Below are 20,645 nucleotides of genomic sequence, written 5' to 3' on the forward strand. Positions count from 1 at the left end.
GTCGCGCTGCGCGTGCGCGATTTTTTTGTTGATAAACATTAATTTTTGTAAACATAAGTCTTCTCAACTTCAATCTGAGTGAGATTGGAGCGGTCCCTCACTTTGTAAACGCCTTTGTAAGACTCAACATCATGCAATAGTAAAATGTTAAGATCGGAAACGAACTTCAGTGGTGTATTTCTATTTATAAACTCATGTAAGGCTACGAACATTGAGACACTACACTCGGCACATTATGTCTCTGAGTTTACTGCACGCAGTCACAGTGAACAAATGGGTTTGATCGCGCGCGATCACGCTGGTTGTACACGATGCTATGTACAGTACAGTAAAAATACATCATTAAAATGATCAACATTGTATATACATATAGACTAGCAACAAGCACAATGACTAACACAAAAATTACACTCAAGAGCATGATCGACAAGCCAGAGCAGGGCACGGGAGATAAGGGAGACGGTCACCGCGTTGACGTAAACTGATATAGAGAATCCGGTCCCACAACGTACCGACCCCGCGACGACTTTGCCCGCGACCCACAGTTGATCACCATTTCTGACTTCTTCTAGTAGGCTAATACGTGGCAAGCAATAGTCAAATGATAGGAAACAATAGACAAAACGAGCGGGTTTTCGCGGCATTTGGCAGGAAAATTGCACGGCTATACACATACTGACACAGGGACGTATCGAGAGATCCTGTGCACGGTCATGGCAGTGATCCAATGGCTAGCTAGGTGTAGGCCTACCGGTGCTAAGGAAACTTCGTTAGTGTACCTCCTGATTGCCAGGTAGGTATGAATCCCCTTTCAAATGAGATAACCCCCACATAGCAAGAAGACCTATGAAAGGTCCTTCGCTTGACTTGATACCTGTGCTCGGAATTTTCGTTTGCATCCCCAACGGGGTATACTTCGTAGTGGAGTTGGATTCTCCACAGCCGAGTGTAGCGCGCTATATACCCGGTTCTCTTGACACGGACGTTCATGCAGACCATGGAACATACTAGTATGCTTCTTGCTGCAGCGGGCATTGCTCCGACAGCTGTAGATTTCTGTAGCTTGCGTTATTGTCAGTTGTACTCCTGTGGGCCTCTTGAAATGAAAGCTCTCGTTCTTGCTAGCGATGTCGTAGACTAGAGCCCGGTCATTGAAAGTCTGTTGGCATATACACGCGTACAGGTAAGTGTTTAGCTCCATGGCTCGAGCGATAACGGTAGCCGAGCCCCATTCAACTGATTGAAGAAAATCATGATCAAATGTGATCTCAATCCAGCGTGTAAATACTAGATTTGGTAAGTTGGTATGCTTCTGCCGCCATTTAACAAGCGCCAATATCGCAAACATTATAATCAACCCGTAACGTATAGTGCGGCATTCTTGGATATGTTGACAACAGGGGGGACCCCCTCAGGAGCATGCGCAGCGCGACGACCACTGCGCTTTAAGTTAATTAACTCTTTTCTGATTGGATTGAATATGAGCCATGTCTAAGACACACAACAAAAGTACTGTTTCCGTCTCAGATAAATGTTCAATGAATTAGTTAAATGTCACCTCAGATGCCACCAGGGAACACCATTCCCACTCAAAAATTTCATTTTTCGCCTTGTGAGAGGGGGACAACCCCTCTCGTGCTCTCCGCCTCGTTTGCTATGCTCACTCGCCGCTTGGCCGCTTTGCTCCCTCGCAGTCTACCCGTCTACTTTCTGAAATTACCTGCCTACTTTTTAATATGAGGACAACACTGTTATTACTGTTTAATGAGCAAGGTATGACAATTTCTTGGCTATTAATATAATAATTTTTATCACAGCCTGGGCATTACAAAAGTTCTGACTCTCTTTATACTTTCTTCTCAGATATTCCAAAATGCCATGTGATACTCAACATAATGAAATCACATTTTTTGTGTATTTGCCTGCAATGACTAGTTGATCCTTTATTTGTTGAAACTGAAGCAGTTTGTTTGCCCTAAATTGAGTTTAATTTTAGTTTTTAGTCAATAAATGCTATTGATATACATTTGGAGTGTATTTTGGCCATTCTTGCAGTGAAATATCATAAACTTTACACATCCGAGCTCCTTTATTCTAACTTTGATTAAGTTTGCTTAGTTCAATAAGAGGCTAATATCAAGTACCACAATTGCAGTTTGTAACATCTACGGTTAAAGTAGAACAAGTTTTTACAAAGAATTGCATCTCAGTCTGCCTACCCGCTCCCCCCTTCCCATGTCAGCATTAATATCATTGTAGGCTCAAATTCATGCATCGCACTCCAGCTTGCTGAATGAAATGTGCTGTTTTTTGTCTGTTATATCAAGATCTTCTCTCAGAGGCTGTCCAACATGAAGAAACAGCTGTTATCTGTCATTTCAAGTGCAAATATATGCAACTTTGGATATATGCTCCAAACTGTAGTCAAGTGCTGCAGTGTTAAACAAAAGAAAAAGCCTACAAATTATCAATGTGCTTGCAGACATGAGGATAGTATGTTTCCCCTTTCAAAAGCTTTCACTCTAAGAAGATACTTTATTTACAATATCAATTTTTTCCCCCAGAATACTTTTAATGATAGTTCCATACAGGTCAGAGCTTTTGCCTCAACTGGATATGCAGAATGGTGAAGTGTTGATTTCAGTCAGTTTTGGAACAGAAATCCATCTCAGCACTAGCAATATCTATGACAATAAGGTAAGTCAAGAACATGTTTTAAATTAAGTCTTTTCACCACAAAAAAACAAGCATTTCTCTTTGCAGTTTAATCCATCTTGTGAATTTTGCAAATTTAGCTCTAATAGCAGATGTTATCATGTTTCAGTAAGACTGTTTGTCAACCAGTGACCGTTACATCTCTCAAAATCATGACATGCTGCTAAAATTATTGTGATATTTGAATTTACTAGTATTTAACGTGAGAACAATCATCCTTATTGCAAATATCCGCGTTACTACATGTATCTATGGAATGATTTCAGATTATTGAAGTTTATGTGGTATAGTAAGCTCCAGTGTCTCAGAATGTTTTGGATGAAACTTGTAGTGTTGTTGACCACTTGAATCATCATGCTCCTTTATAATATACAACTCAGTAAACTGTTTATGAATTTAAAGCACTACATGCCATTGACAATTGTGGTCAACACAATACTCAAATGCCAAAGTTGGCTGAAATTCACCATTTACATACAAACGGTTTGGTCTAGGCATCTCATATCATCCAAAATACATTTTGCCAACTTCATAGAAGTTATCACAATTGAAGGTAGGCAAAGGCTGTATCTGTGGTGATCTTTTCCCATTTTCTTGATGTGATCATTAAATTTACAGAGAAGTTTTCTCTTGCATTGCCAGTCAAATTCATTATTCACAGCTGTTTTTCCACCATTCACATGTAAATGGCTGAGAGTACCGTATTCTCCTAACTGCTGGTGCTAATGTGCAGTGTTGAATAAGCTGGTATCCAATTGGGTAGCTTAATCTTACCAATATAATTAAAACAATACAAATAGACTCCCTAACTTGCTGTGAATAGTGACAATGGACCAATCAGAGAAAGAGCTTATTCAATGCTGTACATTAGCAGAACTGCTGGGAAAGCTAGGAAAGTCAGTTAGCTGCCTGATTTATTTCATGATGATGATGAGTGTCAGGAACTGCCACCAAAAGTGCAGAGACTTTGAGACTAAGACAACTGAAACAACCTTGGATGAAAATTTTGCGACAACTTGACTGAAGATAATGACATCAGGTACAATGAAACTTGGCTCAGTGGTTTTCACCATGATCTGACTTGACTAATAATTGATGTCACCATTTTTGAACTGAGTCAAGCATTGTATTTTCTACTTTGATGTATTGAAGTCATCAGGAAGGAGGGGAAGTACACCAGATTCTTGACAAAGTTAGGAGAAATGATGGACATATCCGGTACTCAACCAGTTTCTTCAATCTTTAATCAATCTTTATTTAAAACCAATGTTTTGGCAATATACAGATTGCCATCCTAACAGAGGTTGTCACTTAGTATGGCTCAATTTCCTACTGTAGGTCAGCATTGTGTTAAAATTTAGCTGTGAAAATACTTGATATCCTTCATTAGTAGTTTGTACAGCATTTAGGCATGAATTTTTGGATTATATATGAGCAATGTCTTTGACAACAATTTTGTATTTGGTTTTTAGCTCATATTTGGTTTTTATATAAATACCAAAAAGAGCTTATATGATGACTGTATGTTTGTATATTTGTGGGTATGTGCGGATGTATGTCCGTCACACACAAAGGCTCCCATACCGCCAAAGCTATCATCTCAGTATTTGGTGTACAGGTAGATGTAGGGGTCGAGATGTGAATTTGTTCAAATGAACATATCAGTGTCAAAAATGTGCAAATGAGGTAAGAAAAAGGGAAATTCTGCATGTGTGCAGGAGTTACATGCCAGTAAGAAACAGGCAAACTCCACTTATCTTGAGTCATTTCCTGTCATTGTTTATGAACTGTTACATATTAACAGAACTGCCCAAACCATAGACAGTAGAGGGGAGGAAGACCGTCAGTAGAGGGGAGTTGTTTATGAACTGTTACATATTAACAGAACTGCCCAAACCATAGACAGTAAGGGGAGGAAGACCGTCTATGGTCAAACTAAGAGGGGCTAGCTGCCTTTCAGCTATGCATGTTGCTAAAGTTGACCTCCAGTACCTAAAATTTCAGACCTTATTACTTTTGTCATTCTTGTTTTTCTGGTTTAAATATTTCTTGTCGCTTTTCTGGTTGTACTGTGCAGAAATCATTGTCATAACATCAACGTAGAATTTTCCTGCGCTGAACAGATAGAAACAACATTTATTGTTGATTTTTGTTAACCCATACTGGTATGTACCAATTCTGATCAAATTTGAGCGACACCGTATAATTGCGGTATTTTTGATTTACAGAGCTGAAATAGCTAGAACATAAGAAGGTATATTGTGAACATGCATGTGTAAACATTTTAAGCCATTCAGGCCTGCTTACTTATCTGAGTAACCCCTGTATATAAGGGTTTAAGCTTGAGAGAGTTAGGTAAACATATAATTTTTATACTTTTCAAAACAAGTTGCATTATATCATGTTCAGGTACATTAAATCTTATTGATCCACAGGTACCAGTAGACCCCATCATCAACAGTTGTTGTATTTACATTTTTTCAATCTAAAATTTAGTTTAAAGGTATACAGTCGCCCATAATCTAAATATGCCCATATATGGTCAAAGGGGTGTTCCTTGGTATTCAAAATGCGCATGTGAGGATGCTGTTTTTAAAAAGCGGCCACCCGCTTAAAATCTGTGATTGGGTAGATTTTCCCTTTCTATGGTAACTGTGGCAAAATTAGAAGAGGAGACAGTACACCTTTGATTTGTGGTATGAGTAGGATATCATCTTTGCAAAATGTTTGACAGAATATGAAGAGCATTTTTAGTTGTGCAATCCATAATGAAATACAAAATCTGCCCAGCAGAAATATGACAGGTAAAACACAATATTGTGATCTGTTCTCACCTCTTTAGCTCCGCTGTCAGCGACGCGGAGCTTATCAAATAGGTTGATTTTCCGTCGTCGTCCATCGTCGTCCGTCAACAATTGCCTTCTCCTCTGAAACCGCAAGTCCAATTGCTTTGAAATTTTATATTCAGCTCACTTGGGGTGACCTCACTTACATTCGTTCAAATCGTAGTATAATTTGCATATTTGTATTTTTGGGGCATTTTTGGTGTTTTTGGTAAAAAAATCTTCTTCTCTGAAACCGCTTGTCTGATTGCTTTGAAATTTGATATGCAGTTTACTTAGGGTGACTTCAGACAGATTTGTTCAAATTGTGGTGAAATTTGCATATTTGTATTTTTAAGGCAATTTTTGTCATTTTTGGTAAAAAAATCTTTAAAAATCTTCTCCTTCAAAACTACCAGTCAGATAGCTTTGATATTTGGTACATATGTCCCTAGGGATGATCCATTTCAGATTTGTTCAAATTGTGCAGAAATATGCAAATTTGCATTTTTAAGGCAATTTTTGCGATTTTTGGTCAAAAAATGTATTTCTCAAAAAGTACTGGTCTGATAGTTTTGAAATTTGGCATACAGGTTTCTATAGATGAAGTAAGTAATATATATTGAATTGCTGATGAAATCTGTAATTTTGTATTTTTGGGGCAATTTTTGCCATTTTTGGTCAAAAAATGTGTATTTCCAAAAGTACTCATCTGATAGCTTTGAAACTTGGTATACAGGTTCCTACAGATAAACTTAATGATATTTATTGAAATTATGATGAAATCTGCAATTTTGTATTTTTGGGGCAATTTTTGCCATTTTTGGTCAAAAATGTGTATTTCCAAAACTACTCATCTGATAGCTTTGCAATTTGGTGTACAGGTTCCTACAGATCACCTTAATAATATTTATTGAAATTATGATGAAATCTGCAATTTTGTAATTTTGGGGCAATTTTTGCCATTTTTGGTCAAAAAATGTGTTTCTCAAAAAGTACTGGTCTGATAGCTTTGAAATTTGGTATACAGGTTTCTACAGATGAGCTAAGTAATATATATTGAATTTCTGATGAAATCTGTAATTTTGTATTTTTGGGGCAATTTTTGCCAATTTTGGTCAAAAAATGTGTATTTCCAAAACTACTCATCTGATAGCTTTGAAATTTGGTATAGAGGTTTCTATAGATGAACTAAATAATATTTTTGAAATTATGATGAAATCTGCAATTTTAAATTTTTGGGTCAATTTTTTCTATTTTTGGTTAAAAAATGTGTTTCTCAAAAAGTACTGTTCAATAGCTTTGAAATTTGGTATACAGGTTTCTATAGATGAACTAAATTTGATCTTTTGAAATTATGATGAAATCTGCAAATTTTATTTTTTGGGGCAATTGTTGCCATTTTTGGTCAGAAAATTTTATTTTCCAAAAAGGTCAGAAAATTTTATTCTCCAAAAAACTACTCATCAGATAGCTTTGGTTGACATGTTCTTAGGGATGATCCAATGTGATATATTCAAAGTACAATGAAATCTTCTATTGTGTATTTTTGCAGCTATTTTAGCCACTTTTTTCTGGCCACTGCATTGAGCTATCAAAGATTTCCACCTTCTTCATCAACATGTGTCAAAAATAGTTATTCTCTACATAAACACAGCGGAGCTATATCGGCTGCTAGGTCGCTTGTAAAACAGTAAGATTATCACTACAGTTAACCATCTGAGTTGACATTCATACTGATTTAATTTTAGCTCTCATTTGGTGGATGTGGATGAATGTTCCTCCGTATCTTAGTATTTGGTGAACAGGCCTGTGCACCCAGGAGTGGAAATGTGAATTTATTCAAATGAACATGTCAGTGCCAAAAATATGGAAATGAGGTAAAAAAGGGAAAATCCAGCAAATTGCTAAAACTCTGTAACCATAGGTCAAATTTGGTTGAAAGATGATATTCAGGTTCTTCATATCATGGTGACGTTATGTAGATTTGTTCAAATTGTTGTTACACTTTTTAGTTGTATTTTATGGGCAGTTTTCCCCATTTTTGGTCAAAAAATCTTCTCTTAAACTGCCAGTCCGATTAGTTTGAAATTTGGTATGCATGATCCTTTGGTTGACCCCTGTTAGACTTATTCAAATTGTTGTGAAATTTTCCTATTTGTATTTTTGGGGCAATTTTTCCCATTTTTGGTCAAAAAAATAATTTTCTCAAGAGGCTACCTTACTTGAGTGTCTTCAAATCGTGGTGACATTTTCATATTTGCATTTTCTCTGAATTGACTTTCCTGATTGCTTTCAAACTTGGTATGCATATACCAAGAGGGTATGTTACTTGAGTGTCTTCAAATTGTGGTGAAATTTTCATATTTGTATTTTTGGGGGCAATTTTCCCCTTTTTTGGTCAAAATATCACTTTCTCTAAAATTGCTTGTCTGATTGCTTTGAAACTTGAATGCCGTTCCCAGGGTGAACTTAGTTAAGTATACTCACTCTGGCCTGCCACATCAAACCAAATGTGAGCCAAGTGTCATTGATGCGATGTTTTTTTACTCTAATTGATTAACAGAATCTAGTTGGGTACGAGTGTGTTCTGATGGTGGAGGGTGTGCCTCAGACAGTTGCAGCAACAAGACATAATGAAACATCGGTGACTTGCAACTCTCAAGAGGTTAGTGAAACAATTTTGATGAGAGTGTTTGCTGAGTAAATTAGAAAAATGTAATAATTCATATTGAAATATCACTGTATTTTATGTCATTTCCTAACTTACAACATTTATATTATTTATTTATTTATTTATTTATTTATTTATTTATATTTATACTGGTTAGCTCCCTCAGTCAAAATGTACTGATTTCCAGAGAGGGCCAGTGTAAAATAAAAAAAAATATTGTAATAAATAAAACTCAAAAACATAGAAGGAGAAAAAAGGCAAAATGCATAAAATTAAAATAAAATCACATAGCAAATAAAAGGTAAGACATGTATCAAAACATTGCCACATGCAAAAACCTGCACAAAATCACATAGCAGGATGTTTCTTATGCAGTTGTTCAAATTGCTGTGAAGAGGTGATATCGTGAAAAACAGCAGGTAAAATGTTGAAATAATATCACAATAAATAAAGGAATTACATGCTGTAGTTGTTCTGTATGAGGGTACAGTAAAATCTATGAGAATAACATGTATGATGTTGATGTGCTGGTTTATAACAATTGAATATGGTTTCTAAATATGGCGAACAATATCCCCCTTGATTACATTTTAAACACTTGAACATCATGTGACACACATGGCTTTGATGTCTTAACTCAATCATATTCCAGCCCAAAGTAGCCAATAGCTACGGCCCAGTTTTAACAAAATTATGCCCATTTCTAGTTAAATCATTCAGAATAATACGCGCTGCTCTATGATGAAGTGACTGTAGCCTTTTGATATCAATTTTGTTAGCCATCTATAACATCCATATTCAGAAAGGAGATCTACAGAACATATTGTCTGGGTCATTCTAAAATTGACAGTGTGGTTTTGAGGTATGAACAACCAATCACCTTTTTGATTATGTTATGGATAGAGTTGCCATCACTTCAGGCCTCCCAACACTGCATTTAACACAGACTGATAGTTTCAGCCGTTATGTTAGCAAATTATCCAAAACTCAGGGAATAATCTTTTGTAACAATTGTCCACATTTCCACCACTAGCTCACAATCAATGAGATAAGCAAGCAAAGCAACAACCAAGATACATGTATTTATGACTCATTTGACTGCCACTTCATGAATTTTATAAAACTCTGTAGCTAAAAAAATTTGGTAGCTGTCTTCTCAGATATGAATGTAATTTCTCTTAAAAAGCAGGGTAGACATGCAGTTTATCATATACTAGAAACACGGCCAGCATGTGGGCATCAAAACAATGAATTTGACATTTACTGTCTGAACCATGGCCAAATTTGTATTGACGAAATGTCAAAGAAGCCATACTTCAGCTACAGCTACATGTATAAGTATATTCAAATGGACATAAATCACATTTTGCATAGATCGTCGATTATGAAAATAAACCAGGTACATATAGGAGATATTCACAGCTGTGAATTGGTTCAGGCTGTCCTGCATTTTGACGAATCAGTACGATTTGAAAGTGCGGCTATGTGAAAGTAACAGCTTCAGAAGCAAAGTTATTTAGGACTTGCAAAAGTAATATTCAGAGTCACTGCAGCACGAAATTCTACAAGTGCAAATGCATGTATTTATGCATCATTAAAACTTAAATTAAAAAAAAGTCATGTGACAAAGTCAAGTCAGAACACTGTAATTTTCTCTCCCTTGGCTTACATTGAAATAAAGAAGTGGTGAATTGCAGTGTTAACAAAAGGATATAATGCAAGTGTTTGCCTATGTCACAAAGGCCAACTACGTCTGTATTTTTATAAAATGAAGTGTGGAATGTTAGGTGAATATATCTTTTTAATGACCAGTGGACAGTACATCTTACTAATTCTTAGGCAACTACACCTTGAAGACAGTTCACAGTGTTGTGAATGGCTGAGGAGTCTCAGCATTAAACTGTATGACTGTCATGGAAGTATATAAATGTTGACGGGACATTGCTCTTTTGCATGTTGTATGTTTCAATTATTCATCTTTTTGACTAATCAAAGAGAAGGCATACTATTGTATACAGTCTTTTTTCAATTTGGAAGATACCCTGACAGATATTAATTTGGCAGTGTGGAGTAGCAGATCCTTAGGCACGCTTACCCATTCATGACACCTAATAACACTGTTAGGTAGTGGTTCAAGATTACCCTATTGTTATTTTCATTCTATTTGTTTCTTGGAACTGATAATTGATTTACCTTGAATAATACTGATTTTTGAACCCATATGTTGCAGGGAAATCAAACAATATCATAAGCATTAATGACTTCAAAGTGTTGTTGCAGTTTATTTCTCAAGGAATGTCTATGATGAGCAGAAGCTGACTGCTTGAAAGTCTCTTCAAAGTAATTTTGCTTGAAACAGAATCATTCTAAGGCCATAGTTGTTTTATAAATGAATCACTCGGCATGTTATATAAGATTATTATTTTCATTCATCGCTCTTCATTTAGAATTTTATATGCTGTGTGCTGATTAATCTTTAAGCCTATGGAGTTGAATAAATTTTATTAATGAATGTTGCTGTATGCTAGCACTTAGTCATGTTGAAAAAAAAAACACAAAAAGGACCTAGATATGTCATGTGGGTATGTCTCTATAGTTTATGAAGAAGTTACCCTTGGAAATAGGTAATAATGTATTACCTGTTCCTCACTGTGGCTCATACCATGTAATTTGTAGGAGTACAAGCTTTCAAATGTTTCCATACAATTTTCTATTCAACAGTACACTTATGAAGCCCTGGTGCAAGAAATGAATGTGACTCTCACCTTGAAGTGGAACAATGATTATATCATTGATGATACATATGGATTCACTGGTAAATATATATTGTAAAGTGTGTTGGTCAGGTAGTACCTGTCAGATAGTACCAATTGCAAGTTTTGCAAACTCAGCAAACTTCTGAGGAACAGTGAAAGTTTTGTTACTTAATTAAAACCTCGATTTTACAGGGCCAAAGCTCTGAAATTATGAATAATTGAAAATGCTCAAAAGTAAAAAGACACTTCGTCAAATTTGCTTAACACGCGAAACCAATAAGACAATCGAGGGATAAATATATAAACAGACAGCCCCAGTGACCCATGAATGGCTTTGAATGAAGTCCTGGTCTTGTCAGACATTTGGTATTGTTGACAACAGCTAGATAAAGGTGTAGAAGTGGCGATTGTTGTATTTGCAAAGGTCTGTAGTAATTACTATGGTTGGCATTTGGAAATTTTATCAGGAGACTTTCAATTGGTACATGACATTTAGAGTAGCTGTACATGTTGTAATAAGTTAAATTTAATTTTATTATCCATTTTCATGTTCTATAACAAAATATGATCTTTTTGCACTATTTAGGTTATTTGCCAGTGCTTTGTGATGTGTTAGGTCAATTTTAGCTCCCATAGCCATATTTATATATGGCAATGGAAGCTATTCTTATAGGCTAGGGAACTGTCTGTATGTCTGTATGTCTGTGTGTCTGTATGTCTGTATGTCTGTCCGTCAATATCAAAAACTCCAAAACCGCTGCACATTTCATCTTGATATTTGGTGTGTACATGGATGATGGGCTGTAGATGAGATTTTGTTCAAATGCAGTTGTCATTGCCAAAAATATGCAAATTAAGTGAAAAATGTAAAAACAGTCAAAATTGAAAAACTCAATAACCACTGAGCAGATTACATGAAAAAATTAGCATGTAAGTACTTTGGGCTGACCTGAAATGATTGTGCACATCTTGGGTCAGTATCTTAGACTTGCTATTTTTCATGAATTTTTTTGTAAACTTCTCCCATTTTTGGTCAAAAAATCTTCTCCTCTGAAACCACAAGTCTGATTGATTTGAAACTTGGTATGGAAGTGCATAGGAGTGACCTTTCCCAAATTTGGGCAAATCGTGGTGAAATTTGCATATTTTTGTTTACACGTCCATAGACTCCCATGTATAAGGCAGATCTCCATAGACTCCCATGTATAAGGCCGCGAAAAATAAAAATTTAGTTTCTCATCGTATTCATATTGCAAAAAGGATGCAGTGACACAATTTTTAATCCCCACGGATGAAGTCCAGTGGGCTTATTAGATTGGGTCATGTCCATCTGTTCTTCCATCCGTGAGTCCATCCGTTCACGCAGATATCTCGGATATTTTGACAAAATGTCATGTGACCTCGATGACCTTTGACCTCAAACATACATATTTGTCCATAACTCAGTAACCACAAGTGCTACCACCCTTCATATATGGTATGATGGGACACCTTATGACGCCACATATTGTACCTCATTAATTATGTGCATATCTAATTTTGAGCGAGCCAATAGAGCTAGAGGTCTGATTTTTTGGTATATAGGGATAACTTAGCAATACAATTTTTTTGACAAAATGTCACGTGACCTCTGTGACTTTTGACCTCAAATGTACAAATTTGTCCATAACTCAGTAACCACAAGTGCTACACTCTTCATGTATGGTGTGATGGGACACCTTATGACGCCACATATTGTACCTCATTAATTATGTGCATATCTAATTTTGAGCGAGCCTATAGAGCTAGAGGTCTGATTTTTGGTATATAGGGATAACTTAGCAATACACTTTTTTTGACAAAATGTCACATGACCTCGGTGACCTTTGACCTCAAATATACATATTTGTCCATAACTCAGTAACCACAATTGCTACACCCTTCATATATGGTATGATTGGACATCTTATGACACCGCATACTGTACCTCATTAATTATGCACATATCTCATTCTGAGCAAGCCAATAGAGCTGGATGTCTGATTTTTGGTATATCGGGATAACTATAGGCGAGAAATTTTTTGACCAAATGTCGTGTGACCTCGATGACCTTTTACATAAAATATATGTTTATGTCAATAAATAAGTAACCACAAGTGCTATATCCTTTGTATTTAGTAGGATGGGAGACCTTATGACAACACACGCTTTACCTCATTAATTATGCACACATCTAATTCTGGGCAAGCGAATAGAGCTAGAGGTCTGATTTCTTGGCATATAGGGATTAATTAGCAATATTATAATTTTTTTTTCAAAATGTCATGTGACCTCGATGACCTTTGACCTTGATTATACATATATATGCATATCTCAGTAACCACAAGCTCTGTACCCTCCAATTAATAGTATATTAGATCTTAAGATGTCACATCCTGTACCTCATTTATTATGCGCATATGTATTTCTTGGCTGGCCAATACTGCTAGAGGTCTGATCTTTTTTCCCAATTTAGAACCATAACTTAGACTTGCCTCATGTGTTTCAAATTGGGAACAACGACATAGACCTATGTGCCCATAGATCTCAACATATACACTCCATTGATACTTCTTAATGACCACATTTCCCCACCCCATCAAGACTAATACTCCTATTACAAGTGGGGACTATGCCATTGTCAATGACTTGTTGAGTTAATGGTTGTATCACAGTATTCGATATTTCTAATTCTGTATTTTTTCCATTTTATATTCTGAATAAATACATTAAACACATTTCACTGTCTCCAGTACATTACATTTAAGTATTTTCACTTCATGCACTTTATCCCTTTCACACATGTTCAAATATCTGACCAGAGAACAAGTAAATAGTTTAGGATGGGAGCTAAAGTGTCATTGACGCTATTTTTGTGTTCTTGCAATTTTCTCTAAACCTTCAGCAAAGTCAAAATTCTGATTAAAATTTTATGTAATGCAAAAACTGCATACCTTTTGCACACTATCAATTCAACATCTTTATATTATTGTTTCATTTTCTTTTTGACAGTTACCCTATATGATTGCTCTATAAATCACCGAGACTGCAGTGAATGCCTGTCACATATTGCTACAAGAACACCTTTGCAATGTGGATGGTGTAAGAGCGGAAGCTGTGAAATCGAAAGCCATTGCGAAAGTGATTGGTGGGCTTATGGTACAGACAATAACTGTGATAAACCAACAGTCACTAAGGTATACATGTGACCTTAATTTAGATCTTTAAAAAGACCAATTAAACATGAAATTATCTATCGCTAGATTTCAAGAACTCCAAAAGAAGTAAATATCTTTGATCACAGATCATATTTCCTGCACCAGTATATTACTTTAAAATCAGCCTTGATTCTTTATAGAATGATCTATTTTTTCTTCAACACTTCATGATGTAGAACTCATTGAGGAATCACCTTTTATTTGGCATTTATCCGTTATCCAATTACCAATTTTTACCAATTTTTAGCTCTGCTCAACAATGCAGAGATTATCAAATAGCTGGTGTCCAGCGTTTGTCATCCAGCATCTATCAACTTAAGACATTCTGAAAGTGCTCATCTGATTGGTTTAAAATTGGGTATGCAGGTTGCTAGGGGTGGCCTTAGTCAGTTTTATTCAAATTGTAATGCAATTCTATATTTGTATACTTGGGGCAATTTTTCTATTTTTGGTCAAAATATCTTCTCCAAAACCATTTGTCCGATTGCTTTGAAATTTTGTACTGAGGTTGCTAGGGGTGACCTCAGCAAGTAATGTTCAAATCATGCTGTAATTTGCATATTTGTCTTTTTGGACAATTTTTCTGTTTTTTGTAAATCTTCTCTGAAACTGCTAATCAGATTGCTTTGAAATTGGATATGGTTTTGTTGGGTTTATCCATATCGGTTTTGTACAACTCATGAAAAAGTCTGCATAACCATATTTTAAAGCAGTTTTTTGCTGTTCTAGGTCAAAAAATTCAAAACACATAAAAGTTCTTAGAATAATTTCATCCAATTGCTTTTATATACAGGTTTGTCAGGATGATTCTATTCAGATTTTTTGAAGTTATGATAAAACTTGCGCACTTATATTTTTTTGAATGTTTGATAGTTTTGGTCAAAGAAAATGTATGTCTGGACAGTTGAGCTATGGTATACTGTCAGGTACAAAGAGCACCAGCAGTCTCAGTCAGCACTGATGTGTGCTGATGATCACAGGTTGGATTTCCCATCCATATATATAATCTTGCTTCAGATATTCAAATATATCCACTGTTTGTATTTCCTTTAAGTGACAAAACAGCATCTCTTATTCTTTTAAATATCACAGCAGAGCTATATCAGCCGCTAGGTCACTTTCTTTAATAGTACTTTAATTTTTAGCTCATATTTGGTTTTGTATATAAATACCAAAAAGAGCTTTATGATGAGTCTGAGTGGCGTCTGTATGTCTGTATATTTGTGGGTATGTGCGGATGTATGTCCGTCACACACAAAGGCTCCGGTACATCCCATACCGCCAAAGCTACCATATCAGTATTTGGTGTACAGGTAGATGCAGGGGTTGAGATGTGATTTTTAGCTCACATTTGGTTATACCAATGTGAGTTTATCGTATAAGCTGAAGTCGATGGCGTCTGTATGTATGTGTGTATGTATGTATGTATGTATGTATGTATGTACAGTATGTCCGTCAACATCAAAAACATGCAAACCGCTGCAAGTTTCAGCTTGGTATTTGGTGTGTTGATGCATCCTGGGCTATAGATAGGATTTTGTTCAAATGAAGTCTGCATTGCCAAAATTATGCAAATGAGCTTACAAAATGTGAAAATGGTCAAGAATTAATAACTCAAGAACTGCTCTTTTGATTGCTCTGAAAAATGTGTGTAAGTACCTTAGGTGACCCTTATACAGTTTTACAAATATTGTGAAGATATCATTAATTTTGTATTTTTGCTGAATTTTTTGGTGATTTTTCTCATTTTCAGTAAAAATTCTTCTTCTCTGAAACCGCCAGCCCAATGGCTCTCAAATTTTGGTTGGATCTTTGCGAGGGTGTTACTCTTCTAATTTGTTGAAATTATGACAAAATTGGGAAAATACTATTTTGGAGCGATTTTGTCATTTTTGGTCAAAAAATCTTAAAAAGTATTTTCTTTTTAAAACCCCTGGACAGACAGCTTTTATATGTGGTATACAGACGTACAGAGATGACAATAGTTAGATATGTGGAAATTGTCCTGAAATATACAAATTTGTATTTTTAGCTACTATAGACTATAGTCTATAGAAGCTATTGGGATGGGTATCCGTCCGGCGTCCGTCGTCAGTCTGTATGTATGTATGTATGTATGTATGTATGTATGTATGTCCGTTTGTGAGGCGTCCGTCCACTCAAATATCTTGAGAACCGCAGTACTTACTGATTTGATATTTGTTGTGTAGATGAAAAATATGATTTTGAGAAACTATTTTTTTAATTTTTTGATATTGTTGAAAATAGGCAAATTAATGCCAAAAAAGGTGTTTTTGGTAAAAAATCTTCTCCTTCATAACCGCTGGTCAGACAGCTTTGTTATTTGGTATACAGGTCCCTAGGGGTAACCCAACTTAGATTTGTTCAAATTGTGATGAAATATGCAAATGTGTATTTTTAAGGAATTTTTTTGTCATTTTTGGTCAAAATTTGACTTACATTGTATGTAATTCTAGTACTGTATAAACCCTATCAATTCACCCAGAAAAAAATAATTAATATGATTTTAAATAATTGAATTAATTAGGAAATCATCAAAGCCAAAATAATTTTAGTGTAGAATTATCAGAAAGTTCAACTTTTTTTGACAGTTCATAGTGAAATGCTTACCATCTTGGAGGATTAAAACATGTAAAGGCAACTTTCCTGAATCCCAACTTTGACATATTCTGAACCGTCATTTATTGTGCCCTGTATGTTATCTAAAAGAAATTGCTCAAAATAGTCAATAGAGATAAAGATAGAGATAGAGAAAGTTCTAATTTCCATTTATGGTTGACTTTGTAAGGATAAAATAAAATTACTTTTTGAGGAAAAAAATAGAGTGGTCAAGTAAAAGAGTGGTCAAAGTGATAGGGTTTTTACGGTAAAGCTGGGCTGAAGATTCTTCATGTGCTATTTATAGCAATTATGCAATCTGTGTAAACAGTGCAATGAAAGTTTAACATGATTCCTTATAATGCTTTTGATGACCTTGAACTTCTTAAGTTTCAAACATTTGTCTCTTCAGTGTGCTTTCTCTGAGTACCGGTATGTACAGTCTCAACTTATTCAACAGAACTCACTTACAATGTTAATCAAAGATATCCACCTTCTTCATCTATACATGTGTCACAAAAGGTTATTCTCTACAAAACACAGCAGAGCTCTGTCAACTGTTGAGTTGCTTGTTTTTTCAAAACCGCTGGTCAGACAGCTTTAAAATTTGGTTTACAAGTCCCGAGGATGACCTTAGTGAGATAATTTCATACAGACAGGAAATACTTAATTTTGTATCCATGTCTATAGTAGCTTCAGGGACTTTGGCCCTATGTTTAAGACTATATTGTCATTTTTTGGTCCAGAAAACTTGTTCTCAAAGTAACTTGTTTGATAGCTTTGTAATTTGATATAAAGTCCCGGGGGATGTTATTAGACAAATTTCTGCTCAAAGTGTTGGGAAACCCCGAAATTTGTATATTTTAGGTAATTTTCTCAGTTTGTGACCTTAAATGACCTACACCAACCCAGGATATGTTGTGAGACAGTTTTGAAGGCTGTGAACATAATTTTGTCATATTTGGTATCAATTTGTAGGAAATTTTGATCCAGAAAACAAAGTTGAGGTGAATTTTTTCATTGCGGACCAATTTTTGCAACTTTTCTATGTAAGACATACAAGAACTGATGACAAATTTGGATCCAGGATAATTCCAGATGTCGTAATCACCGCCCACAGTGGGAGGCATTTCACTATCTGTAACTAACTTAAGTGCTGTTTACATTAGAATGATAACACTCATCCAATTAAGTAAAACTCCCCAAGGTTTTAAATACATTTCCTGTCATCTGGCGTTATGTAATACCAAGGGATGGAACATTTGATATTCAGGAGGGGCTAGGGTCTAGAAGATTGATGAGGTAGCATTACTTTTTTACCAGATCCCTTGTACATTTTTTTACCCGCTCCCACCTTTTCTTTTTATCAAGCCTTCTCGGTCTATTTTTGTTGTTGACATTTGCTTATGTATTTAGGATCTGCTTGTCTCATTGCTATAGAAGTTGATATGCATGTTCCTAAAGATGAACTCCAGTACCTAAGTTGGAGACCTTATTTGCTTTTGACATTCTTGTTTTTCCTGGTTTAAATATTTCTCAAATGGACACATTTCAAACCAAATGTGAGCACACTGTCCTTGACAGTATTTTTTTCAAATGAACTTGTCAGTGTCAAAAATTTGCATATGAGGTAAGTAAAAGCGAAATCCTGCAATTGTGCAAGAGTGATGGCCAGTGTCCGAAACAGGCTTGAGTCATTTCCTGTCATTGTTTATGAACTGTTACATATTAACAGACCAGATCAAACCATAGACAGTAGAGGGGGGAAGACTGTCTATGGTCCAACTAAGAGGGACTAACTGTTTCTGCTGTGCATGTTGCTAAAGTTGAACTCCAGTACCTAAAGTTTCAGACCTTATTTACTTTTGTCATTCTTTTTTTGCTGGTTTAAATATTTCTTGTTGTTTTTCTGGTTGTACTGTGCAGAAATCATTGTCATAACATCAGCGTAGAATTTTCCTGCTCTGAACAGATAGAAACAATATGTATTGTTGATCTTTGGTACCCATACTGGTATATAATATACCAATTCTGATCAAATTTGAGCGACACCGAATAATTGCGGTATTTTTTTATATTGAAATACACTTATAAAGGACCATTAATATATATTTAACAATGTAAGGATTAATGTACATTGTTAGTAAATGTATAATGTTTGAATTGTATGTTAAGATTTTTACTACAGTTCCTCAGTAGTGATGTAAAATGTCTCAGTGAGTACACAATGTCTGTATCACATCACTCATTCAACATTGAAGATGTTCAGTGTTTAAAGCAAGTAGATCTGAGACATTTACAACTGAAAGGTTTTCAACTTCATACGTGTGAATTGAAATGAAGCTTACAAGTTTCATGCATGTCTACTTGATTTTATCCGCAAGGTCTGGCCTCTTTCTGGTCCTCATGAAGGGAACACTGACATTATCATTGATGGTACAGACCTGGGAAAAGAATCCTCTGACATTGTCAGTATCACTGTGGCAAACCTACCATGTGAACTTCTAGAAGAGAGATACACTGTGTCGAGAAGGTAGCATTTCAGTTTCTAATACCTCTCTTGTATCTGATCAATACTCACTCCAATTTTCTGACTTCTGCTTACTTTAAACCTTAGTGTTTATGTCAACCAAGGAACTAACTGTGATTTACAGCTTATGTGTTCACTCATGAATAAAATATCAAATGAAGTTTCAAACTTTTACAATTTTTCTAGGTGTGGCCATAGAAACATTACGACGTTTTACAAGGAAAGACTCATGCAGTCAATATCAAAGTTGATACTTAGATGATCATTTGGAATAGAACGAAATTTTTATTTGTGGCCTGCATAATAGCGTGAATTTGCATAACCTTCATTCAAAAATTGGACAGTAACTATCCATATCTCCTAAGTCATGCATGTGACAGAATCGAAGGTCATACAGCAGTTTTATAACAATTACATTTATCATTGAATATTTAAGGAGCCTTCACAAGTATGGGATTCATATTGTGAAGGACTTGACAAAAGATGAACCTTGGTGAGAAAATTGTTGACAAGATGATATAACACCATCTAGTGAAGGATTTTTAGTATTTTCAAGTCAGGTTATTAGCAGTTTGCGTATTTGACATACATTCACAATCAGGAAAGTGGTCAGTATCAATATTGATAGATTACATAAATTATCTTGAGAACTTGATCTTGAGATCTGGCTTTTTTCAAAACTGAGATTACAGTGCCAAAGATCAATGAAACTAATGGTGATAACATTTGCTACACAAATTGATCAGTCAAAAATGTTCCAGCTGTGAACAAACTAGTGCTTTCATGTTAGCTTGTTGCTAATTTGCATAATGTTAATTTACTCATGATCCCTCTGCAAACACCGTGATTCACTGATATTTTTAATTGAATTTATATTCAATGGTGACTGCATCAAATCTGGTATAAAACTACAGATATCCCAAAATTAGAACTTTTAGGTGAACAGAAAATGTAGTTTTATACCAGATAATTGGTAACTTACTTATGTAATGAATCGTTTATATTTCGCTCATGAATTTGCTAATATTAATCAAAACAATATTTAGGCATATGGAAAAACATTTTATAATTGTATATCTGGTCAATCACTTATTGCAAACTTAATGAAATTGCAACCATAGAATAATTTCAAGGAGGACAAAGTTTTCTTATAATACACAACTGCAACATACAGTGAAAGATATTAGCATGTATATTATTCAGTAATGCACTGACTTGGTGTTTGCTAGTCAAGCATCTTAAGTTTTAGTGTATTCTAGTCTTCTATAAGTTTAATCCCTAGAAATATTTTTT

The 20,645-nt window shown here is 35.3% G+C and overlaps 1 protein-coding gene across 2 annotated transcripts in view; it reads left to right on the forward strand.

The window, feature by feature from the left end:
• Nucleotides 1-20,645, forward strand: part of LOC139135912 (plexin-A4-like) — a 195,948-nt gene that overhangs the window by 143,766 nt on the left and 31,537 nt on the right. For both annotated transcript variants that reach the window (XM_070703688.1, XM_070703687.1), the window contains exons 10-14: nt 2,565-2,697; nt 8,104-8,205; nt 10,933-11,026; nt 13,998-14,182; nt 19,207-19,355. In XM_070703688.1, coding sequence (XP_070559789.1) covers nt 2,575-2,697; nt 8,104-8,205; nt 10,933-11,026; nt 13,998-14,182; nt 19,207-19,355 — 653 coding nt within the window. In that variant the 5' untranslated portion in view covers nt 2,565-2,574. The remainder of the gene's footprint in view (nt 1-2,564; nt 2,698-8,103; nt 8,206-10,932; nt 11,027-13,997; nt 14,183-19,206; nt 19,356-20,645) is intronic.

The sequence above is a fragment of the Ptychodera flava genome, chromosome 6, assembly GCF_041260155.1.
Source record: "Ptychodera flava strain L36383 chromosome 6, AS_Pfla_20210202, whole genome shotgun sequence".
In the NCBI taxonomy this organism is placed as follows: domain Eukaryota; kingdom Metazoa; phylum Hemichordata; class Enteropneusta; family Ptychoderidae; genus Ptychodera; species Ptychodera flava.